Raw genomic sequence first — 22,560 nt, forward strand, 5'->3', positions numbered from 1 at the left:
CAGTAAGCCTAATAGAAGCTTGAATTTTCTACACTGCTTAGCCCGCTTCATACTTCTTGTAAAACAATAGTCAGACAGTGATTCCTATAATTCTAAAATCCGCTAACGGTTAAAGAAAACTACGAGCAACTTTTGAACGGACTCGGACTAATTGTTTTTACATACGTCGGTATACTCATGGAGATTTGTTCCCGGATACTAAAAGATTCATGTTAGTCATACAGAACCACATTATATCACCAAAAACACTATTGTAATTACGCACGAAAATATACTTAAAATCTATTATAAAATTTTGGCACAAAATAGGTATTATATGATAAGGCACGATCTGATGACTAGACAGTTCGTCGTAAGTTGTTATAGCGCACAACTCACTTAACGACTTATCTCTCATTACGAATGTAATGAGAGTGCATGTAATGTAATGTAAAGTGCATAAGTATGATTATGATATTTGTATACTGTACTAGAAAAAAACCATCGTCATTGACAGTACTACTTTTAGCAGTAGCTCAGAAAATAGTTTTGAACACCACTTGCATTGAAGCCACTTGAAATAAAAGATAACGATATACAAAAAATTGGCTGAAGGAAAACACAAATCTGAAAGAGCAGGAAGTATTAATAATCCCCATATTAGAGTCAGCAACTATATCTAAGAAATTAGAATCGTAAGAATCTTCAAAGTTGTATTACTTGGTCAAATTTATACATTTACTTTAGTATTCAATTATTTTCAGCACCTATTCAGTAGTTTGCAATTTTTAAACTGATGACAGAAATGCAGTGTCTTTTTCTCCTGACCTCTATTATTCTAAATACTCCATGTATTTAGAACAATACGTTGATAATATCTAATATTCGTATTAGGTAAATAAGTAAGACATAGAAATCGTATATGGCCATTATAAAAATGAAGCAACAATTCTTATAATATGGTCTTCAATAATACTCCTGATAAGAAAAATGTTAATCTTAATATAAAATATAAAAAATAATGCTGCATCAATATGTTCAGGACTATTTGATCAAAATCCGATACATTGCTTCAACTCTGAAATTTCAAACTTTCCCTATTAAAAAATCGACAGATAACGTATTTTACTAGTCTTTTATTAAATTAAGAGAAAGCTGATTGTAAATTTGACAAATATTGACTGAATTTTTCATCATTCGTTAAGAGAGAAAGTATTTCGTTAGTAGTGAACTGAAAAAAAACTGAATGGTATAATCGAATGCATAATTTCATCATAACTTTATATTATTAATTTTAGCATATATAATTTTAGCTTTAAATAAGCTTAATTTAACTTTTTTGAACATTAAATTATTCATTTTGCACTACTTTCATCAAAGTAAAATAGTAAAATTATAGTAATACATTTAAATTTTTAGTTATCCTTTTTAATGCTCTGACCGATTTTAATTAAAATATCGGTTAGACGTTTAGGATTCGGTGCATTATTGTTCATACGGTAAACCACCCTGAACAACATATTTATGTTATACGTTAACGCAGAGCTTCCATTAAAGGTAATCATAATCGGCGGTTTAAACATTAGCAATACTGTTGCATAACTATTTGTAATCAATAATTAACAGCTTTGTATGAATCGTAATAATCCAGAATACAAAATGTTATTTAATATAGTTTGAAAATTTAAAACTTCTATCATATCGTACCTACCTTGGATCGATAATTAAATTAATTAAAGATGCATTCCTTACATAACATTAAAATATATTCGTGTAGAAGAAAGAGCTCTTGATAATATTTCAGGTTATTTTATTCTCTGTTTCTTTTTAAAACTTTATATCCTGAATTAAGTCGACTTACTTGTTTTTCAAAATTTCTCTATTCAAACTTCCTGAACTTTTATTCTTTTCCTTTCAAGCGTTCCTATTGTTCAAATTTTGCTGTTTTACATCGTCACACCATAAAGAATATTTTTTTAAATGTAATAATAAATCTGAAATTTATTTTTAATATAATAAATATATTTTATGCGTCTCGTTTTTTATTACCTTGTGCTACGTCTTTAACGAAAAATTTTATGTTACAATGTATTATTCTTGATTAAATGATTGATATTTATGCAGAATTATGATATATATATAAATCATTTTTTTTGGATCTTACTACCCAAACCAGTGACTAGTAGGGATTTTCTATTCAAGCTATTTTCCACCAATCAGCGGTCTTTTCAATTAGCATCATTATCTTCTAGTTTTATTTTTTAGTTATCTCCCATGAAACCCATCCTTCGAATAGGTGATAAGCAAACAGAAACCGTTTGCTTATCAGAAAATTCCTCCAAATATCTCTTTAAGGAGTGAGTAGAAACAAAATTACCCAAATCAATATCAATTATTAACTAATCGATTAGCTGCATCACATAAACCTCTCCTAGAGAACTCAATTTTTATAAACAAATAGTAATTTTTTTTTTGAACTTTTATTTTAATTTTATCAATTTTAAACAAATAATAAATCAAAATAACTAGGAAAAATATACGATTTAACCAAACTTTTAATAAGGAGTTAATAGTAACTAATAGCGGCTAGAGTACAAAGTCAAACGTATTCCTCCAAACCAAAATGCCACAAGAGAGTAATACTTGTACAAATGCACAATAAACCATTCTCAATTGGGTGTAAGGTTTGTAAAAGAGCCTCCTAACTGTTTAAGCAAATTATTAATATTGATATTAAACTACAGATTACAATCAAAATCTGTCACAAGATACTTAAGAGAATCAACAAAAGTTAGCACAGTATAATTACAAATATCCATACTAAGCTAACAACAATTAAATTTATGAAAACTTATTTCCTTGTAATTACTAATTTTTCTCCTGTTAGAAAATAATCTACTTTAAATTTAATTTTATTAATGCACAAAATTTTTACATACATCCAATCACCAACCAATTTCTGATTCAAATTAGCCTTCGTTACAACATTATCAAAAGAATAATCACCAAAAACAATGGCCATGTCGTCAGCAAAACAAACTAATTTACCCTGAATATTCAATTTGAAGATACATTTATATCAGCGATAAAATCGGACCCATACTGTACACTCTGGAATTCCAGAAATTATAGGAAGATTATCACTAAATATACCATTCACTTTAGTGTATTGTTTTTCGTTTTTTACATAAGACTTTAATAACTATAATACAATCCCCCTAACATCAAAATCATACAATTTATTCAAAAGAAATGAATTATTAATAGAATCAAAGGATTTTTTATATCCAGGACAATCCCAATGACATGGTCACCATCATCCAACATTTCCAGAGTTAAATTTGTAAGAATAAGCAAGGCATTATCAGCCCTAATGCATGATCTGAATCGAAATTTGTTTCCGTAAAATAGATTACATTTTTCAAACAATGTAGCCAATCTAACTTTAATACAATTTTCCAGAATTTCAGACAAAGAAGATCAGAGCTCTGGGTCTATAATTTGTTGGTTCTTTTTTATTACCACGTTTATATAATGGAATTACTACTACCTGTTTGGAAAAAATAAAGGAAACACCATTAACATAAGTTAAAAATGTGAACAACAGGCAAACAAATAAAAGAATTAACGTTTAGGGTGTAATTAGATGACCCAGAGTTACAAAAGTATTATTATACTTTAATTCATAATTATTTAAAAATTTCAATAGAAGTAACCGGCTGATAAAATGTAGAACAATAAGACCCATTATACTTTATTTCCTTATGTAAGAGCTTACTTTCATCACAATTTTTTAAAAGGTTACTACTGACAGATCTATCAATAGTAACAAAAAATAATTGAAAATATTTTCCTGGCAAAAAGAATCACTTGTTACACCCTTTCCGTCCTCCACATATAATTGAAATAACTGTTTATTTTAGAGAAGGAGTTACTAACTTCATTTAAAAAATTCTAAATTAACTTACTATTGCCCTTAAAATTTATAATTTTTTTAAAATAATTATATTTTTTAATATCATATTTGTATACGAACGTGTGTGCATACAAATTCCATGATAAATGATGACAGTTTGAATAACTGTTTTGTAAAATTGATACTTTTTATTAATTTAACGAATAAACCCATCAGCTTGCGAGTTAAATGAAATGTTGTCTTCTTTTTAATTTATTTACATTTTTAATGTCATTTGTCACTTTTCCAAATTTCATTTTATATTCAATTCATGAGATAGAATTCTTTTATTATACGATCTATATATTAAATTATTAAAACCATTTCATATTTTCTTATGAAAGACGGATAAGCTTTGATGATATATATATATATATATATATATATATATATATATATATATATATATATATCAATTCAGTAACTAATGAATGGGAAAGAGTCCTTCCAATTAATATTTGCTACAAATACTTTTAATGAATTTCTAAGTAATAAATATCATAAAATCTCAACAGAAATGGCTAGCTTTGCTTTTTTTATGTAACGGTTTAATTACTTGCGTTAACTCGGGGAGCTTTATTATTCGCCAAATTACAGTTAAGTTTTGTCATGGGACCATAAATATAACGTAATACAAGTCTTACATAATGGATCTTCATAAAATATAATCGGTACAATAAATTCCGCATTTTACGACCCCCAATACCGCATACTTGGTATTGTATTAAAAATGTTTATTACTCGTAATTATGCATATACTATTATATTGATATCTGAATAATATTGTAACCTTATAACATTCCTAATGGAAATTAAAGAAAAAGAAATGTTTTTTATTCGTTGAAGTTATTATGCTTTTTTGAATAAAAAAATTCACCCAATTTTTACGGTATACCAGAGAATTTTATATTTTTTTGTTATAGTTATTTATAGATAAGAAATATTTTAATAACACGAACGGGAAATTTTGAACGTAATTTATGCATGATACATCCCTGCAGAAAAGACCAGTGATATAATACTGAAGGGATATAGTAGGGGTGAATGGTGATATTCATTCAACCGCTAGAGAATTTTTCATCAAAAGATCATACACATACATATATTTCATTTTAAATGCTTTCATTCTCACATAGGCACGTTTGAAGATTTTCTTTTCTTTAAACTTCATAAAACATACGTATCAAAAAATTTAGCTTTATGAATAATTTCTGAAATTATGAAAAATACATTTCATCAGTCCAAAACGATTTTGCTGGTATTTTGGAGTATATTATTCTGAAATTATATATATTATCTGCAAGGTAATGACATATTTTATTAGATGTAGTTTTAAATTCATGTTTTTAGAGTTTTAATTTCAGTTACCATAATAAGTATATGCAGATTCAATATTTAAGATTTCTGAATTATAAATCTGAAATAAATCGAATAATAAGTCCCAGAATCTAGATATTTTTAGCTGATAAAATAAATATAGTATATCAGAATGATTTTATTGCTGTATGGTAAAGAATAATAAGTTGAAATTGCTCAGCGTAATGAATGTTAGTGTTCTGTACATTATTTGCAATAATATCAGCCTTATTTAAGTAAACCAATCGATCTTGTTTTGAATTGAACGATATTGCAAAGACAGTATTCTTACTTTAACCAAGAAGGTTTTTTAAATCTTTATACTAATTTAATACAGATTGATTCAGTATTATGGTGTCAGATTAGTCCTAGATGAAAATAACAGCTAATATCTAATTTACTATTCCACAGTATTTACTTATTTTAAATAAGCTTACGAAATTACTGAATATATGAATTCTTTGTAATTGTATGTTATGTCAAAACATAAAAGTTTATACAGATTTAAAATTAATTTTAAAAGATAAATAAATGTTGACTTATTTTGGCTGTTTATTATTTTTACTAAGTTATTAGATACTTCACAACACAATCTCATGACTGTCAGAAGACCGAACAGAAGACGACCTTTGATGACCCTTGAACTTTGAGTCATGTTTAGACTATGTATTTGGAAAAATATTAAATATAAAGCTAAACTAATGACTGTTCATTTCGTGGTGTTAACTATAGCGTGCCAACTACAATGTAATGTTTACATCATTTTTTACATTGCTAAAAAATGTAAATTTTTAATTAATATAATCATTAATACAAACAATTATAGTGACTGCAGTACTACTATTTTTTTTCCACTTTGTTCAGATTTTGAATGCTATAGAATAGTACTATAAACGATAAAATGCTCAAAATATCATTTGTTTAAAAAGAACGATTTAGTTTTAATACAATTAAGGACTTTATTAAGAAAAAATTAAAGTACAGAAGTCTTTAGTTCATCATGATAAATTAACTACTTTATTAAAAATATTTGTAAGAAGTTTTCATTAAAGTTTTTTTAGCATTATTTTAAAATAAATAGGTATAGGAAAAAAAAGAATTACGTTTTATTATACAGTTTTAAACATTTTTTATATACATCTTAGAATACAACTATTTTAACAATAAAACCCGTACGTTTTTAATAATTAATTTAGATCCTTATAGAATTTTTACTGTATATTTCCAAGAGTTTTATGATATCTTTGTGTAAAAATGAGCTTAAATGAATAATTTATGAATAAAATAATGACTTTACAAGTACCATATTAAGTGGTGTATCTTCCATTAAATAATGATTTTTAACTTTGCCTGAATGTCGTACTCAAAGAGACTAAATTTACATTTTTCTGTTCGCTAACATCAGTTGATGGAAATAAAAATAAATGAAATTTACAAAAAATATAAAAATATCCTTTAATTTATCAATTTATTTTAATTTTAATTTTTCGGTTTTTCTAGGTACTGGACTGGTTACTTTACAGTGGAAGGATAAATCAAAGTGGCTTCTTATAAGTCGTCCTTATTTGGATAGAGAAGAAGAAGAAATAGACAAAAATGTTTTCAGTCTTTCTTGTTCTGACGGCTATGAAAATTCGGTTCAATCTTTTTCACTAAAAATTTTAGATGAAAATGATAACCCCCCTGTTAAACTACAGGTAAGAGTATTATGAATTATGTTTTGGTATTTTTTTAAATTATATTTTAAAGATAAAAAATATTTTTAAAATATCTCGATAATTTGCGAGTTAAAAACCATTTACAAATAAAACCTTTAAATCTGAAGAGCAATCAAGAACTCTTTTCTATCTAACCTGAGAAGTGTTTGTAACCGGATTTATTTTTGCAGTCGTATGTAGAGACATCATCGTACGTATGTATGTACGAATTTTATTTATTATTTTATTTATTTAGAATTTTATTTTAGCAGAATTAATACTAACCGCCAGTTCCCTATTTAGCGTTTTAAGCTGTACCTTTTCAAAAAACAATCTATCTCCTTATGTTCACTCATACCTAATTCAAAATTTCATTTTGTTTCGATAAAAAGGGTAAGAACTACGAAACAGAAAGTTTTAAAAGTTTCATGGCGAGACTCTTTTGGCAATACAGAATTATTACTTTTCACACGATATTTATTCAATACAATTAATTTGTGATTGATTACAATGTTGCTGAAGAAATAAATTTTTTGATAAAAATGTCAAGCAATGTTTCTATATCAAAAATTTTATTTTTAAAAACAAATCATAAAATTAATAAAAAAACATAGTCTTTCTAAGCAGGTTACATGAGATGAGTATAATGGTCGTAACTTCCAGTTTTCATTTAATTGGTTATTAAAGATTCAATATTAACAAAATCATAAAAAGCTATTTAAACAAAAATTTTTATCGACTTTTATCTCGCTTGATAAAAACGCAATAAAAATCTAATTAAAATCAAGTATCTCAATAATTTTCAATTTTACGTTGTATGATTTTAAAAGAAAAAAAACCTTTCTTTTAATTTAATCTCAAGAAAGATGTTTGTAGGGATTTTTCATTGGAAACAAAATAAAATTACGCTACACCGTAATTTTATCCGTAAAATAAAATATTATTTAATGTTGTATTAAAATGCACATAATTTACGTAAATGAAAGAAAATTAACTTTAAATTACTTTTGCATTATTTGAACGAAGAATATTTTATATCATAAATTTTTGAAAAATCCACCTCATTTTCCTGCTTTGTACAATATTCTATTATTTGATCAACATTAATTTTATTATGGCGTATAATTTTGGCAAGATGAAATGTGTTTTATGCGTTTACTGAACGTAAAATTAAAAAATAAGTTTAAAAAAATTATTGATATCCTAATAAACCTGAAAATACTCTATATGCACAATTATATGGACATTTCTCTCACTATCATTATAGAGACTTTTCATAATGGATACAATAAAACGTTCTTCTTAAAGAGTGGAGTGCGTTTAACTTTTAAACTGTACATTAGCTCTTGTAAGATTTTGTATAAGATATTTTTTTATATTTGTGATTAAGTTGTTTTTGCTTCGAAAAAGTTAAATATGAGAATTATTTTTCACGGCCAGATTAATATCATGCTGCAGCAATCTTTCATTTCAGAGGCGTTGTGATTGGGATATCACTTCAGGTTCACTTTAAAATATTACGTTAGTTGTCATATTTTCATTTTGATATCAATTGCAACCCGTTTATAGCCTGCTTTCTCCCCAGAGGAATTACTTATTGATAAGTATTTCAAACTTTTACCAACTCCTGTTTTTAAAATATAATTAAGTAAAGTTAATTAAGTATTTAATTACTTTCTATTTTAAGTAGGGCATTATTTGCGACTTAATAATGGTTGTTTTATTTACTTCTTTAGATACTTTCTTTTCATCCTATCAAAACAACCATATTACAAATTATTTCCTAATTATTAAAAACATTTACCTCTTTATGAGATCACTATTCTTTGAAAGATGGCCGATTTCTAAAATCGTTTGATCCAAAACTCCCAAATTTAACGACTAAATGAAAAAGATTTATTACTTCATGATTTGCAAAACAAATTTCAGATGTTTTTTCTTCTCATACGAGCGTAAATTCAAGTTATATCAAATATAGTGAAAAAGGATTCTATTTCTTCCCTTATCTTCAGTTTTCTGAAGAAATATTCCAGTAATGAAATAAGATTTTATAAGTTTTATAAGTAAGAGAAAGGCAATTTGGTAATAAAATAAGACTACTTTCTTATTAGTTATAGTTAGTAAACGAAGATTAAATTTATATTCATCGACAAAGATAAAAATACTTGTGTAGTATATTTCTTTTTTTTTAGTTTCGATAGTAATTTTTAAAATTACTGTAATTAAGACTTTTTTGTTCCTCAATTGTAATTTATAATTACGGGGTCGTAATTTATTTATTAACATTACTTAACAACCAAAGAAACAAATAACCAGCATTTTGAACGGTTTATCTAGATTTGCTTGTCTGACATTGCAGATGTTTTGAAATGAACGGATTTCATAAAACTGTAATTGTGAATTACATTTTTCAGCAGCACAGTACTTCTTAATAGATTTAACGAAATTAACTATTAGCACCTTTTGTAGTTTTCCAGTAAACCAAAGATACACTAGTAGTTGGAGAAAATTCCCGGATGGCGTTGTGATATCCGTTGATCTGTAACTAGTTTTATCCTTTTTTTTAGGTTTACCGATCCACGAATGATAACTGTTAAATGATCACCAATTTAACAAAAAAATGTTGTCAAATTTTGTTCAAATTTACTGGAAAAATAAAATGTAAATTTTGACTACAACAGCGCTGTTATGCATCACCTAAATAGTATACGTAATATTTGATTAGGAGACGGTTCCACGAACCGTCTCCTGATCAAATATTCCTGTCTGAAAATTCCATTTAGTAATTAAAGTTCTTTCTTTTCAATTCTTTTTGTTAATAGATGCTATTATTATGTTACTATATTGCATTACTTAACAAATACAAGACTATAGTAATAAATATTTTTTTCCAGAATTGGTATGATGGTAGTTCGCTGTTGGCAATGGATCTGGACACTCGGAAAGTTAATAAATATTCTGCAATTTTACCGGATATATATTCTGATATCTTCAATATAAATTTAATACTAAAGGAACTTCATTTGAGTGATATTGTTGCTACTGGAATATACTGCGGTAAGATGTAATAATATTACTAAGATGTAATAATAACCATATTTAATATAATCATTAAATAAATTTAATTAAATATACGTAACTTGTTACGTATATTTTTTTTTTACAACGACAGCAACTTTACAATCTGTTCAGCAAGATAATTGAACAATAAGTAATTATCTATTTGAACTAACATTAAGTTGCCACAGACCCAGCGGCTTGTGACTGAATAATGAAATAGAAGAGCATTCCGTACGGCCAGACCATAAAGTCACCTAATTGAAACGATAAGGCAAACCAAGAATATTGTTCCTCAGCAATCTTGAAAAATCACTGACCGTGTTTTCTAATAAATTGGTCGCCAAATAACTTGGATGCCAAACGAAACGATTTTGATACCGTAGGCTGACGAAAGAGATTTCCTGCCGAACGGTTCACATCTTAAGATCATTATATATGAGGCTATTATGTACTGGGGTACGCTGAGCATTTTCCGCAGTGTTTTTGTTTGGTAGCGTTCAAGTATGTCAATACTGGAGTTGCACGCTATTCCCCAAAATTCAAGCCCGTAAGTTCAAACAAGCATCAAAACGAATTCATCAAACAATAATTTACTTTCTGCTGAAAGCCGAGATCTATGTCATATCACCCAGTACATGTGTTTAAACTTGAGATCCAACTGTTTCCACTTAGAAGCGATATGTTTCGCCCAAGTAAGTCGACGATCAAGATGAAAACCCAAATATTTACAGTCTTGATTGAGATCTCGGAATCGGAAGATTGAAGATAGAAACATTGATGACAGACATTTATACATTACGTATAAATAAATAAATATAAATATATATCATATTTACTAGCCCGGTTGGGGCACGCTTCACTCACCCGACCATCTAGCCAACCTGAACCCCGGGACCTGACCTCCCGGAGCCACGGGTCTACCTCAGAGCCGCAGAGCTTGCTTCGATCGGTCCAGAGGACTGTGTCGCCGGGTCCAGTGCACTGGACCGTTGCATTCTGTATTAAAAAACACAGAATAGTAGTAACTATGGTAACTAAAGCACACACACACACACACACACACACACCTTTGACGACCAAAAATTCATATTTATTTCTGTTATTATGGTGATAAATGTAATAATGAAATAGCCCCCCAAGGAGGCTAGAACCTTGATTTATGGTTTAACAGCTTCCCTGGGGTAATAAGAATGTATTCTGTAAATTTGAAAGCAATTTGTGGCTTTTTTTGTGCGAGAAAACAAACAAAAAGACAAAACTTCCGCTTCATATAGTTTCGCTGTAAAAAAATTTATTCTGAGAACTTTTTAAATATTTTTTATTTCTCTTAAAATACATACCTTTTACTACTTCTCTATATAATCACCACATAAATTAAGACATTAATCTTAGCGATACTCGAGCTTTAACAGCATTTTTAATTTCATCATCACCCGCGAATTGCTTATCACTCAAAAATTCTTTCAATATCCCAAACAAATGGTAATCAGAAGGAGCTAAGTCCGGACTATATGTTGGGGGATCGTAAATTTCCCATCCAAACGTTTTCAGTAAATCACGTGTCGGACTCGCAACAAGTGGACGTGCATTATCGTGCAGCAGGATGACGCCGTCCGCCAGCCGCAGACGTCACCAATTTTGAATGGCGCGTCGTAACTTTTGTAAAGTTTTGCAGTAAGATTCTGCGTCTAAAGTCGCTCCTCGTGGCATGAAATCAATCAGTAGTATGCCACACCGATCCCAAAAGACTATGGCCGCCAGTTTGCGTCTAAATGACTGTGACTTAATATTTGTTGGCCTGGTTAGTGATTGAGGATAACACCATTCACTTGACTGCCGTTTTCTCTCCGGCGTGTAATACAAAATTCATGTTTCATCGCCGAAATCCATGTTTCATAAAAAGGAACTCATTACCTTTTTCTGTGCAGCGAATCAAAAATTCCAAAGCAGATCCCATTCGGATTTTTTTTTGTGATGTTCCGTTAAGACGTGCTGCAACCAACGTGTACAAACGTTTCTGAAATCTAAATGGTCATGAACATGCGACCAATAACAGCTTTTGAAACATCAGAAAAAATTAATGGCCAGGTCGGAAATCGTTGATCGACGATATTTTCTGATTTCATCATCGACGCGTTTCAACACGTCCTCAGTGATTATCGAGGGACCTCCCCGAACGTTCTTCATCATGCACGATAGTTCTGTTATATTTAAATCTTTCTTACCATTTTCGGACGTTTCTTTCATTCATTACAGTATCACCGTACACAGCAACCAACTGCCTATGAATTTCAGCCGGCTTAACGTTTTGATGGTTTAAAAATTATGACTCCAGTTATTTCACAGTCGGCGGCAACATCGATTTTCCTATTCATTTTGTAATGTAATAACTCACGATGGCTTTCAAATTTTCAGAATACATTTGCCTTATCTCAGGGAAGGTTTAAGTCAAAATCGAGGCCCTAACCCCCTTAGGGGTGAAGTTTTTCTCGTTAAAAGTGTGTACCTTGGTTACCATAATAATACACTTCTGTATTTTGTAATATAGTTTCTTTCCAAGATATTTGTAGTCTATATACATTTTAATAGTTATTTATCAGTTAATAATTATTTATATTTTGTTTTATTTCAAATTTTTACTTTTGAATTTATATCAATTTCCTTTATGTATATCGAAAATTGATTCTTTAGCGACTGAAATGCGTATATAGTTACAGATTATAATTTTTTTTGTTAAAATTATATATATATATATATATATATATAAAATTTGTAATATAAAACATTTTATTATTAGGGTATGTTTGTTATTAACCTACAATTTTTAGTAAAACTTACACATGTGAAGATTTTAGTCAATGTTATTTTATTATTGAGCAAAGCATATGATACTTTTCTACTTTCTCCTACACGTTTTTCTTTCGAAATACTTTAAGGATAACTTTTTTACGTACTTATTCAATATAATCAGGAGGTATATCATTGGAGTTTTATAATTTAATATTAAACTAACCCTTGTTAGTTTGCAACAGCAATATCATCACCGTGCGTTTTAAGGAAGTGCTTTCTCAAACCTATCAATTCAACAAAAATTATTATGTAACAAAAAAAAATGTCATTTGTCAAGCTCATCGAATGGAAGATGAATGCAAAAACGTTGGGACGTACGGCTGATGTATGTCGCGATCTGCACTTCAAAAAGTGAAAATGATTATCCGTTATTAATTTTCAATGAAAAAAGAGTTAATACTAATCACTATAATAGTACTATATTAATAATAACTACAGCAATACTAATATATAATATTGCGCTAAAGACGGCTTCGAAAGCGATCTAGTGTACAGTACTGATGTTCATTATTTAAATTCTTTGTTCTTTCATTACTAATCATTATTCTAACTGAAAACAGTACATTATTTATAAATCCAAGTTCTCTTAAAATTTTAATTTTTTATACATAAAAACAAGAATTTTGAAGTAGTTAAAAATAATCAAGCTGAAATAATTTCATACACCTAATAAATTACAGGAAATTAGTAGTCATAAAGAGAAGATACAAATTGCACGGTTTATGTTACATTATAATGAGATGAGAGAAATGTGAGGATAACGATCTACGATAACAATGCTTTCTTAGTGAATTCCTTAAATGGCGCAGAATATTTTTGTCGTAAGTTATGAAATCAAATAAATTACTTATTTTATGGTATTTAGCAAAAGAAAACAAGACTTTGTTTATAAAATTAGCTTAAACGCTGCAACTGAAAAAAGGAACAAAATTTTTATTTTGTTTCTAATTATGAAATTTGTAAATACAATAAAATAGGTTTAAAATTATTTAAATTTACAAAAAACCTAGTTTCAAAACATTCAGTATTCACTTAATTGTTATATATGTTTTGCTGAAGAGTGTATGCATCTAATTTAATTTTTGTTATTCTTTTGTTAACTGTAAAGAAAATACTTTTTACAGTATACACTAAATCATTTAATCAATGTATTCAGATATCACATATTTCGTTGGAATACATAATCAAGATTCTAAAAAAAAAGCAACTTTGCGGCAGACATAATAGATTCCCAGGCAAGTTTGCGATTATTAACACTCATTTCAGCATTTCTAACCAATATTATTATAAGCTGACAAACAAACATCATCGTAATACCACACAATCAAACTTCGGCTACAAACTTCGGTGACACAAATGAAATGGAACTACATACCGACTAAGAACATATATGTTAAATTTTCCAAAGTTACCTTATCAAATCATGAGAATTAATGGACAAATTCGATGTAGGTTGACAAATTCATTTTTTTAGCTTTATTCATGTATTAAAATTACGAAGTTCAGTAACTACGCTTGTAAAATGATTGCATGTTTTTGAATAATACTTTACCTGGATATTGAGGTTTCAAGAAAACCTAATGATAAATTAAATTAATAAATTATTTTAAGACTACGATATTTTTTTAAGGTCACTTGATTGATTTGATTTCGTCAAATTTATTCCTTTCAATTTTTGCTAAATAAGAGATTTAAACAATTTTTTTTTTTTTTAATTAACAAAAAATACATTTAACTCTCAAGTTCGCATAATTTTTATTCTGGCGCGCTCTTTTATTCGTTAAGAATACATTAATTTTTGGGTGCAATAATAAAATTATTTTCCAGCGGGAATAAAGATAATAAGATATTAGAAATAGCTTGAATCAGAACAGCGAAAAACCTTTTTCTCTATTTTAATCCTCAATCACCTTTCTGTTAAACTATGACACATTTCATTTCGAGACTTACATTTTTCTTGAAAAGACGAAATAAATTAATAAATTAATAAATCAAAACTTGATTAAATTATATAAATGACAACTTATTATAAAATTAGTCAGCAGCCCACAATTTAGTCTAAACCATTCGACCAAAACCACTCAAAAAACTGTTGTTTAAATTCAAGACTATGATATTTTTAGAATTTTATTTGGTTATTTTATGTAGGCGAATAACAAAGTAAGATTAAAAAGTAGTTAGAATGTGGTTTCGAATTTTTTTTAAATATTTCAATAATGAAATGAAATCAATAGATAAGAAAAATGATTTGAAAATAAATAACACCAACCTTAGTTTTTACTCAGTGGCAAACATCACCAGTACATTTCAAGTTTAAATAAGAACTTTTACCTTGTTTTTACAGTAAGGAACTGACTTTTTGTTAATAACAGCACGTGGAATATATATAATGAGAGAGTAGAAAAGTTACAAAAAGAAGGAAAAAACACTAATCTTTATTTTCTTAAACAAGTTAAAGGCTTTCTTCCATAACTTACTCTTCTTAGAAAAGTAGAAAAAAATAGATCCATACAATATACGATAGGCAGTAAAAAAATATATCATAAATGATTTTATCATAATATAACCTATCAAAAAAAAAATGTAATATAACGCAACTCTGTCTTTGTTCTCCTCGAGGAGTATTGCTACTTGTTGCAAAAAAAAATTTTTGTTAAGTAGAGGTACAAGAGCACACCAAAGTGATAAATTATAATGAAGATAAGCAGATTAGTTCACACATTAACATTTTTCAAAAAATAAATTTTTATTAATATCATAATATTTAAATTTATAAATAAAAAATGTTAAATGTTAATTCAATAGAATTATGGAAATAGTAATAATAAAAAAAATTCAATTATCAAAGAAATTTAGAAATACAATATTACTACTATATTTTACATTACTATAATTAAAATAGACCTATTAACTACGCGTAGTTGACATCATCATAGACTGTAATATAACAAAATAAAGTCGATACTGTACTTAAATAAGTTCTATGGATTATTACATTAAAGAAATTAAAATTAACAAAGAAATATGAAACACTAAAGTGTGATTTTGTTGTCAACCGGAATTTGCAATTTTCAAGGGACAAAAGATGTTATACTAACATTAATTGAACCAGAAATTACGTATCTTCTATTTAATAATATATTACATCATAATAAGGAGTTCACTCTTGTACATATATATACTAAATCGCATTCTGTTCTAACAATATTCGGCAGGTTTTAGAAAGAATATAGTTTTCTAAAAAAAAAAAAACTACAAGTGGTCCAAAAGTCGCAGTACAGTCTATTATTTAAGAAGTTGTTAAGAAAATTAATTATTTGGATTTACCAACGTAAATTAAGTATGAGATCCCACCTTTGGGGCATAACACAACAATGGCCGCAATTTTGAATCGCCGTCCGTTTATTTAAATGGGAAGGGGGTCATGTAACGTTATCAGATTAGATTGAAATTTTACCAGGAATTCATTTCTGCAATCAAATTTTACATAACTGTTACGGTGCACGAGTTATTGGCATCCAAAATTGACACTGGAGGGCTACATGATGTGTTCAATACATCGACCGTTTTGTTGAATGTGTAATTCCAGTCGCTTAATCCAGTCAGCAGACATTCGCAAAAGCACTTCTGGTACGATTTCCGTGCAGCGTAATTCTTTGTTGGAGATGGTGAATATCACGAAACTTCTCTGCGTAAACAAGTTGCTTCAAATGCCCCCACAAATAAAAGTCCATAGAAGTGAGGTCGGGAGATCTTGTTGGCAATTCTATGAACCACGCCAACCATATCGAGCCACTGACGGATCATTTAGCCCAAAGTGTGGCGTAGCAGAATCTTGTTGAAAAAACGAAGGAAATGTTCAATCTTCATTTAAAAAGGAAGGAAAGGCAGTGTCTCTCACCATGTCCAAATGCCTCTCGGAATTAAGGGTTCTATTGATGAAGATTTCTCCAACCACATGGGTACCCCATATTCCAAACCGCATCATATTAACATCCTCAGCAACATTGGATGGGTCAATCCAGTGGGGATTTTCATCACACCAACATGTGTGATTCTGCCAGTTCACGTCGCCACTGACATAAAAAATTACCTCGCTAAATAGGATACTCTGTGGAAATGTAAGGTTCTGATATTGACGTAATGCCCACGTGCAGAACTCGACACATCTGTCTGGATCATTCTCAGAAAGTTTTTGCAGCATTTGCATCTTAAATGGGTGCCATTTGATGCTGTGAAAAATACGTAGAGCGGAGGAATGACTAACACCAATTTAACTTGCAAGACGTCGAATACTGCGTTGTGGGCTCCTCACAAAGGCAGCCAAGACCATCGTCGAGGTTGTCTCATCAGTGGAAGATTTGGGATGACCACTACGTCGCCTGTCGGACACATTTCCAGTTTCCTTGAATTTGGATACGAGACGTGCAACAGTGATATGCAAAATCTATGGTCTCTCTGGGTGGCGCCTACTGAAATCTTCTGCCACGACATCAGGATCACCTCAATTCGCTCTTCCTTCCTCAAAGCTATCGTATGTTACATGCAAAAGAATAAGATTTTCAAATGTTTTGATGCCAATAGCTCCTACACCTACCTTCAAGGTAAAATTTCAATCTATTTTGATACGTTACATGACCCCCTTCCCATTTAAATAAATGAACGGCGATTCAAAATGGCGGTCATTGTTGTGTTATGCCACAAAGGTGGGCGCACTCATACCTAATTTACATTGGTGTATCCAAATGTTTCATTTTCTTTACAACTTCTGAAATAATAGGCTGTACTGCTACTTTTGTACCAGTCTGTCTGTATTGCTGCACTGCCATCAATTTGACTATGTTTCCAAATTTCGCAATAACAATAAAGTTGCTTTATTGTGTACAATAAAGTTCGCTTAAACTAAGGAAAAAATTTTAATTATCACAGGAAATTTTTTTTTTCTTGGGGTGATTGAACACGTAATTATTTCCTTGGTAGATGTTACCTAGTCCTAATCTCATTAAAATTTACATAATGCGTGCTCCCGCATTCTCCCCTATGTTTTATAAACACATCACTTTCTTTCCTGTATTTATCGTAGCGCTGAAGGGTAATCTACATTAATTATGCTATTTACTGGTTTCTACGTTACAGACATACTTTATTTCCTAAAATCTTTTAGGACGGATATTTTTTGAAAAATATTTTACAATTTTTATTCTATTAGCATTTACTATCAAATTATTTTCACAAATCTGACTATTCATGTTCCCCTAACAGAACTCCTGTCATAATCTAAATATCTGTTGTATTACCTTCCTTGGTTCCTACGTTTAATCTACCCTTACCATAAAAATTTCTAAGAATGTTCCTACAGATTTTATATAACTAAATCCTACTTTTGAAACCTAATTCTAAATAAATCTTGAATTAAATCAAATTGAAAGTTTTTTAAAAACCATAAAAATCACAAAAAATTATAGGTCATGACTCATATTAATACTTACCAAAGTTGAAAGAACAAACCAATTATACGGGTTCCTCTCAAAAGCTCTGAACTTGAAACTTTTAAATTCTGTTCTTCCAGGAACTTTAAATCTTTCTCTGTCCATCCGTAACTTCTCTTTCGCGTTACTGTTGTATTTTAGCGAATGAATTTAGTATAACAATACCTACATAATTTAAGGAAATTTGAAAAGACTCACTCAGTAATTACTGATTATAAAGTTTTTTTTTGTTTTTTTTAATGAAAAAGAATTTTAATGATAAATAGACAGAAACTCTAATAATATAAAGCTCAAGCCATCTTTTCAAACTTATCTTGTAATTTAGAAAAAATTATTAATGTTATTTTATTAATAATATTTTAAGATTACAACAATAATATTGTTGTAATCTTAAAAGCGCCACCTTATTTGATGGCTTCTTCAGACCTTTTTTGCTTGTCATTTATATTATGTAGAAAGTGACCTCCTTAAAGTTGTTCCACAAATACGAGTAAGTTAGCTTTTCGCCTTTTGCTTCACTTCGATGTTTGCAAAAACCACTCCACTCTTATTAAAGGATATAGCAATACAAATATACTTCTACTTCTATTAAAGTTAAGTATGCAATATACAGAAACACTCCGTAAACACGTTTGTCATTCTCTACTTCTATCATTCTTCACGTATCAAGTATATTAATACAACCGTCTTTTTAATTCAACCCCTGTGGGTACTTTGTATCAGGGTAGCCAACTCGAATGAAAGGTACAGTGTGCCCTTGTTACCGTGTGCTGTGTTAAAAAATCCCTTTGGATTTTTTAACAAATAATGAAGAAATAAATTAATTTCATTGAGCACGAGATATAAAACAAACTTTTAACACCTAGAACGATTTTAATTTAAAAATACAAAGTTCTGTTTTTTAAAGATTTTATCAATTCTTACAAAATATTTCTTAAAGGACTTATTTTACCCAAAATAATCGTAAACTGGTAGAGGTGCATAATTATATGTTATAAATTTTCTTTGACTTGGGACTTTTTTCTAACCGCTTGAATTCTATAAAACACGGAGATTTGAAATTTTAATAATAATTTTTCAAATTTTTCTCTCCACTGAAATAAATAAATGCTTACTTTTTTTTTTTTTTTTTTTTTAAAAAATACAAACTTTTCAGATGAAATGTGTCTTATTTATTCTTTCAACAATAATTAGTTTTTATCAAATAATAATAAGTAACGCACACATTTTAACATTTAACAAATGATGACACTTCAGTGATGCACCATGATCAAAATTGGAATGTTATCATTAATTAACAAAAATATTACGGGGAAAATTTATATGTAATTGACATTATGAACATTAAGCCGCGTTCCTCACCAGAGTTTTTATTTTATAACCCATGAATTTTCCGTTACATAAACGATTTTTTAATAAATAACTAATACAGAATAGGTTTATGTTGGCGTATACGATTATTCCTGTTTTTTATACTGGTTACTCACAAAATTATAACATCTTGAAATCAGATGACCTCTTTTTAGCCAGGCTACTACGGCAGAAACATCTCTATAATTTATTGATTGAATAAATAAAGTATTCCTTTCATTAATCTTTAAAAGCAGTTGAATACAAACACTTTGTCGTAAATTTAAAAAACTCCTAGTAGAGAAGCTTTAAATTCATTGGCCGCCTCAGGACTTGCACCCGAAACTGAGAAACCCTTTACTAACTTGTACATCACTGAGTCCGTAATGTACAGTCTTACATAATGCTATTTGGAAATAAATATTTTTCAATCGACAGCCTTTAATCGACAACCTGCCTGCCTTTATTTCACTTTCGCCAAACAAATCCGCCTAAGTTATTAGATTCCATCATTTTAAAACGATATGTCAAACCGGATTTCCATTAAGGATAGGGATACTTCCCCATTAAAAAGCCGAGATAAATCTGTGGGAATATTTTTATAAGCTAGTTGTCTTCAAACTAAACACGATGATAAAATTAAATATATTAAAATTAAAAATTAAAATTTATTTATGAATTATTATCCAAATAATTGTATGACTCAGACATAGATAATCAGATGTCCACGACAAGTTATGATACATTATGTAGTAGAATTAAAAGAAGAGAAATACCGGATGATAAAACCGAACCGTTACAAACTACATACAGCTGGGAAATGTAACATTATATGAATGAAATAAAAAAATGAAAATGTAGATTAAATTCACATTAGTAAAGGTGTACAAACAAATTTACAAAAGATGTTGGAAGAGAGCGCTCTGAAAAAAAAATGTATCCTAAGGAAAAGAAAAGTGTTACACAGCGATGAACTTTTGTGTTCAAAGGATCATATTGAGTGTCACTCAATAAGACTTTGTTATCAATGCTGCCTATTTGTTGTTGATTGATCGCCTTCAATTTTTCTAGTGTGGAGGTTTGATTTATATACTTTATTCTTCAAATGAAAAAATTTACTCTTCAAAGTAAAAAATAAAATAACTAGTAATAAAGTAAAATAACTAGACAAATCTGAGGAACTTGGACAGCATCCTCCTTTACTGAAGTTCGTTCTTCTTGAGAAAGCCGCACGATAACTTGCTAGTGGAATTGTAACACGTCAAAAAGTTGCTTAGTTTTGTTGGAAAAAGCCGATTTGTTAAATGAACGGAGAATTCTTCAAAAATTGTAAAGTTCTTTTATTGACAGTCGGATCAACAAATATTGGCTCCACTATACGATTATTAGAAAAGGAACACACCATACACAGATTATCTCATCGTGAAGTAAACACTCAAACATCCAGTAAGGATTTACATTAATCTATTTCCTGGTGTTGTGCGAATTAATATAATAAAGGAATCCATGTTTGACATGAAATATAGTATCGGATCTTACTGCTCATCGACAAATTTTTGAGAAACCAGTCGCAATAATTAAAACGTCTTGCTTTGTCTGTTCTCTAAAACTGTTGCACACTTTGTTTCAAATTTAAATCATAAGCATCGTAAGGAAAGATCTATATTTTACATTACTTTATTGTGATAACTTACGAACAGGTTTTTTTGGACCAGCAGAAGTTCTCCTTTGAATATCGGATATAGCCTTCTGGAGTTCTAATAGATGATTGCCTATTTCATTTTGTTTTCGAAACCGACCCAGATGAATAAAATTTTTTAACCAAATCGTTTAAGCTGTTCCTTGCTGGGTTGCTAGCATTCGAATATGTTTCCTCGACTATTTGACGCACTTCTTGAAAGAATTAAAAACGAACATAAGCTTCCATTATAGCAAGCAACTCTTGCTATAAAGAAAACACACAACTGCAAAGAACGAAACTATACTGCACTGAAGTACGAACACTTTACAGTTGACAACATTAGACAAGAGAAGTAACATACATAATCAATAGTGGCGTTAGCAGTAAGCAGCGACGGTAGCAGCATTCAAGGTAATACTCATAACTACAGCTTGAACCGACTCGGTTTAGTTTTAAGTTGCTCACCCGTTATCTACAAACTTTAAAAAAAAAACTATGTAGAATTCCTATTTCATTTAAAATTTCACTCCAGTTAAAAACATGCTGAAACACTCAATTATAGAGTAAAGGGTTAAACTAAATTTAAATAAATATTCATTAATTTTTGCTCGACATATACATCGTAAATTATATGTGTATAGCTTCCAAAATAAATTGAAATAAATATTTATGTAAATAGTTATAACTGCATAAAAGTAACAGGTAGGCTACGTAGAATAACCACCGATTTTTTATAGATAGTTTAATAAAATTAGAATCCTGCACTTTTCTAAACAAAAATTAAAACCTGAAAGTAATCAAAAAGAATAAGTTGATTTATTATGTGAAAAAAGACTTATGTTAATTCATGAACTTATTAAAGTATTGGTGATTACACTATGTAGTTGATTACAGAATTATTTTCATATATGTGATTAAATTAGATATTACATTTCACTATTCCCTTTAACTTTTAACAATACATTATCATTGTAACATATTTTAATTATTATTTTTTCATAAATATTATTTCATCTTTCTTTAGAATGCGTGCTATATCAAAAGTATTGTATAGTTGTTAATAAAAGCTACATGTTTTGCTACATATGGATGAGTATGGGTTATTAAATTTCATTCAAATAATTGTTTTAAAAAATCGACAAT

At 29.1% G+C, this 22,560-nt stretch overlaps 1 protein-coding gene across 1 annotated transcript in view; it reads left to right on the forward strand.

The window, feature by feature from the left end:
- The window catches only part of Ret (protein kinase receptor Ret oncogene), a 387,727-nt gene that overhangs the window by 203,670 nt on the left and 161,497 nt on the right, over positions 1-22,560 (forward strand). Inside the window, exons 5-6 of the mRNA XM_075354801.1 lie at positions 6,791-6,987; positions 9,882-10,044. Of these exons, the coding sequence (XP_075210916.1) occupies positions 6,791-6,987; positions 9,882-10,044 (360 nt within the window). The remainder of the gene's footprint in view (positions 1-6,790; positions 6,988-9,881; positions 10,045-22,560) is intronic.

Source organism: Lycorma delicatula, chromosome 1, assembly GCF_047948215.1.
Source record: "Lycorma delicatula isolate Av1 chromosome 1, ASM4794821v1, whole genome shotgun sequence".
Taxonomy (NCBI): Eukaryota; Metazoa; Arthropoda; class Insecta; order Hemiptera; family Fulgoridae; genus Lycorma; species Lycorma delicatula.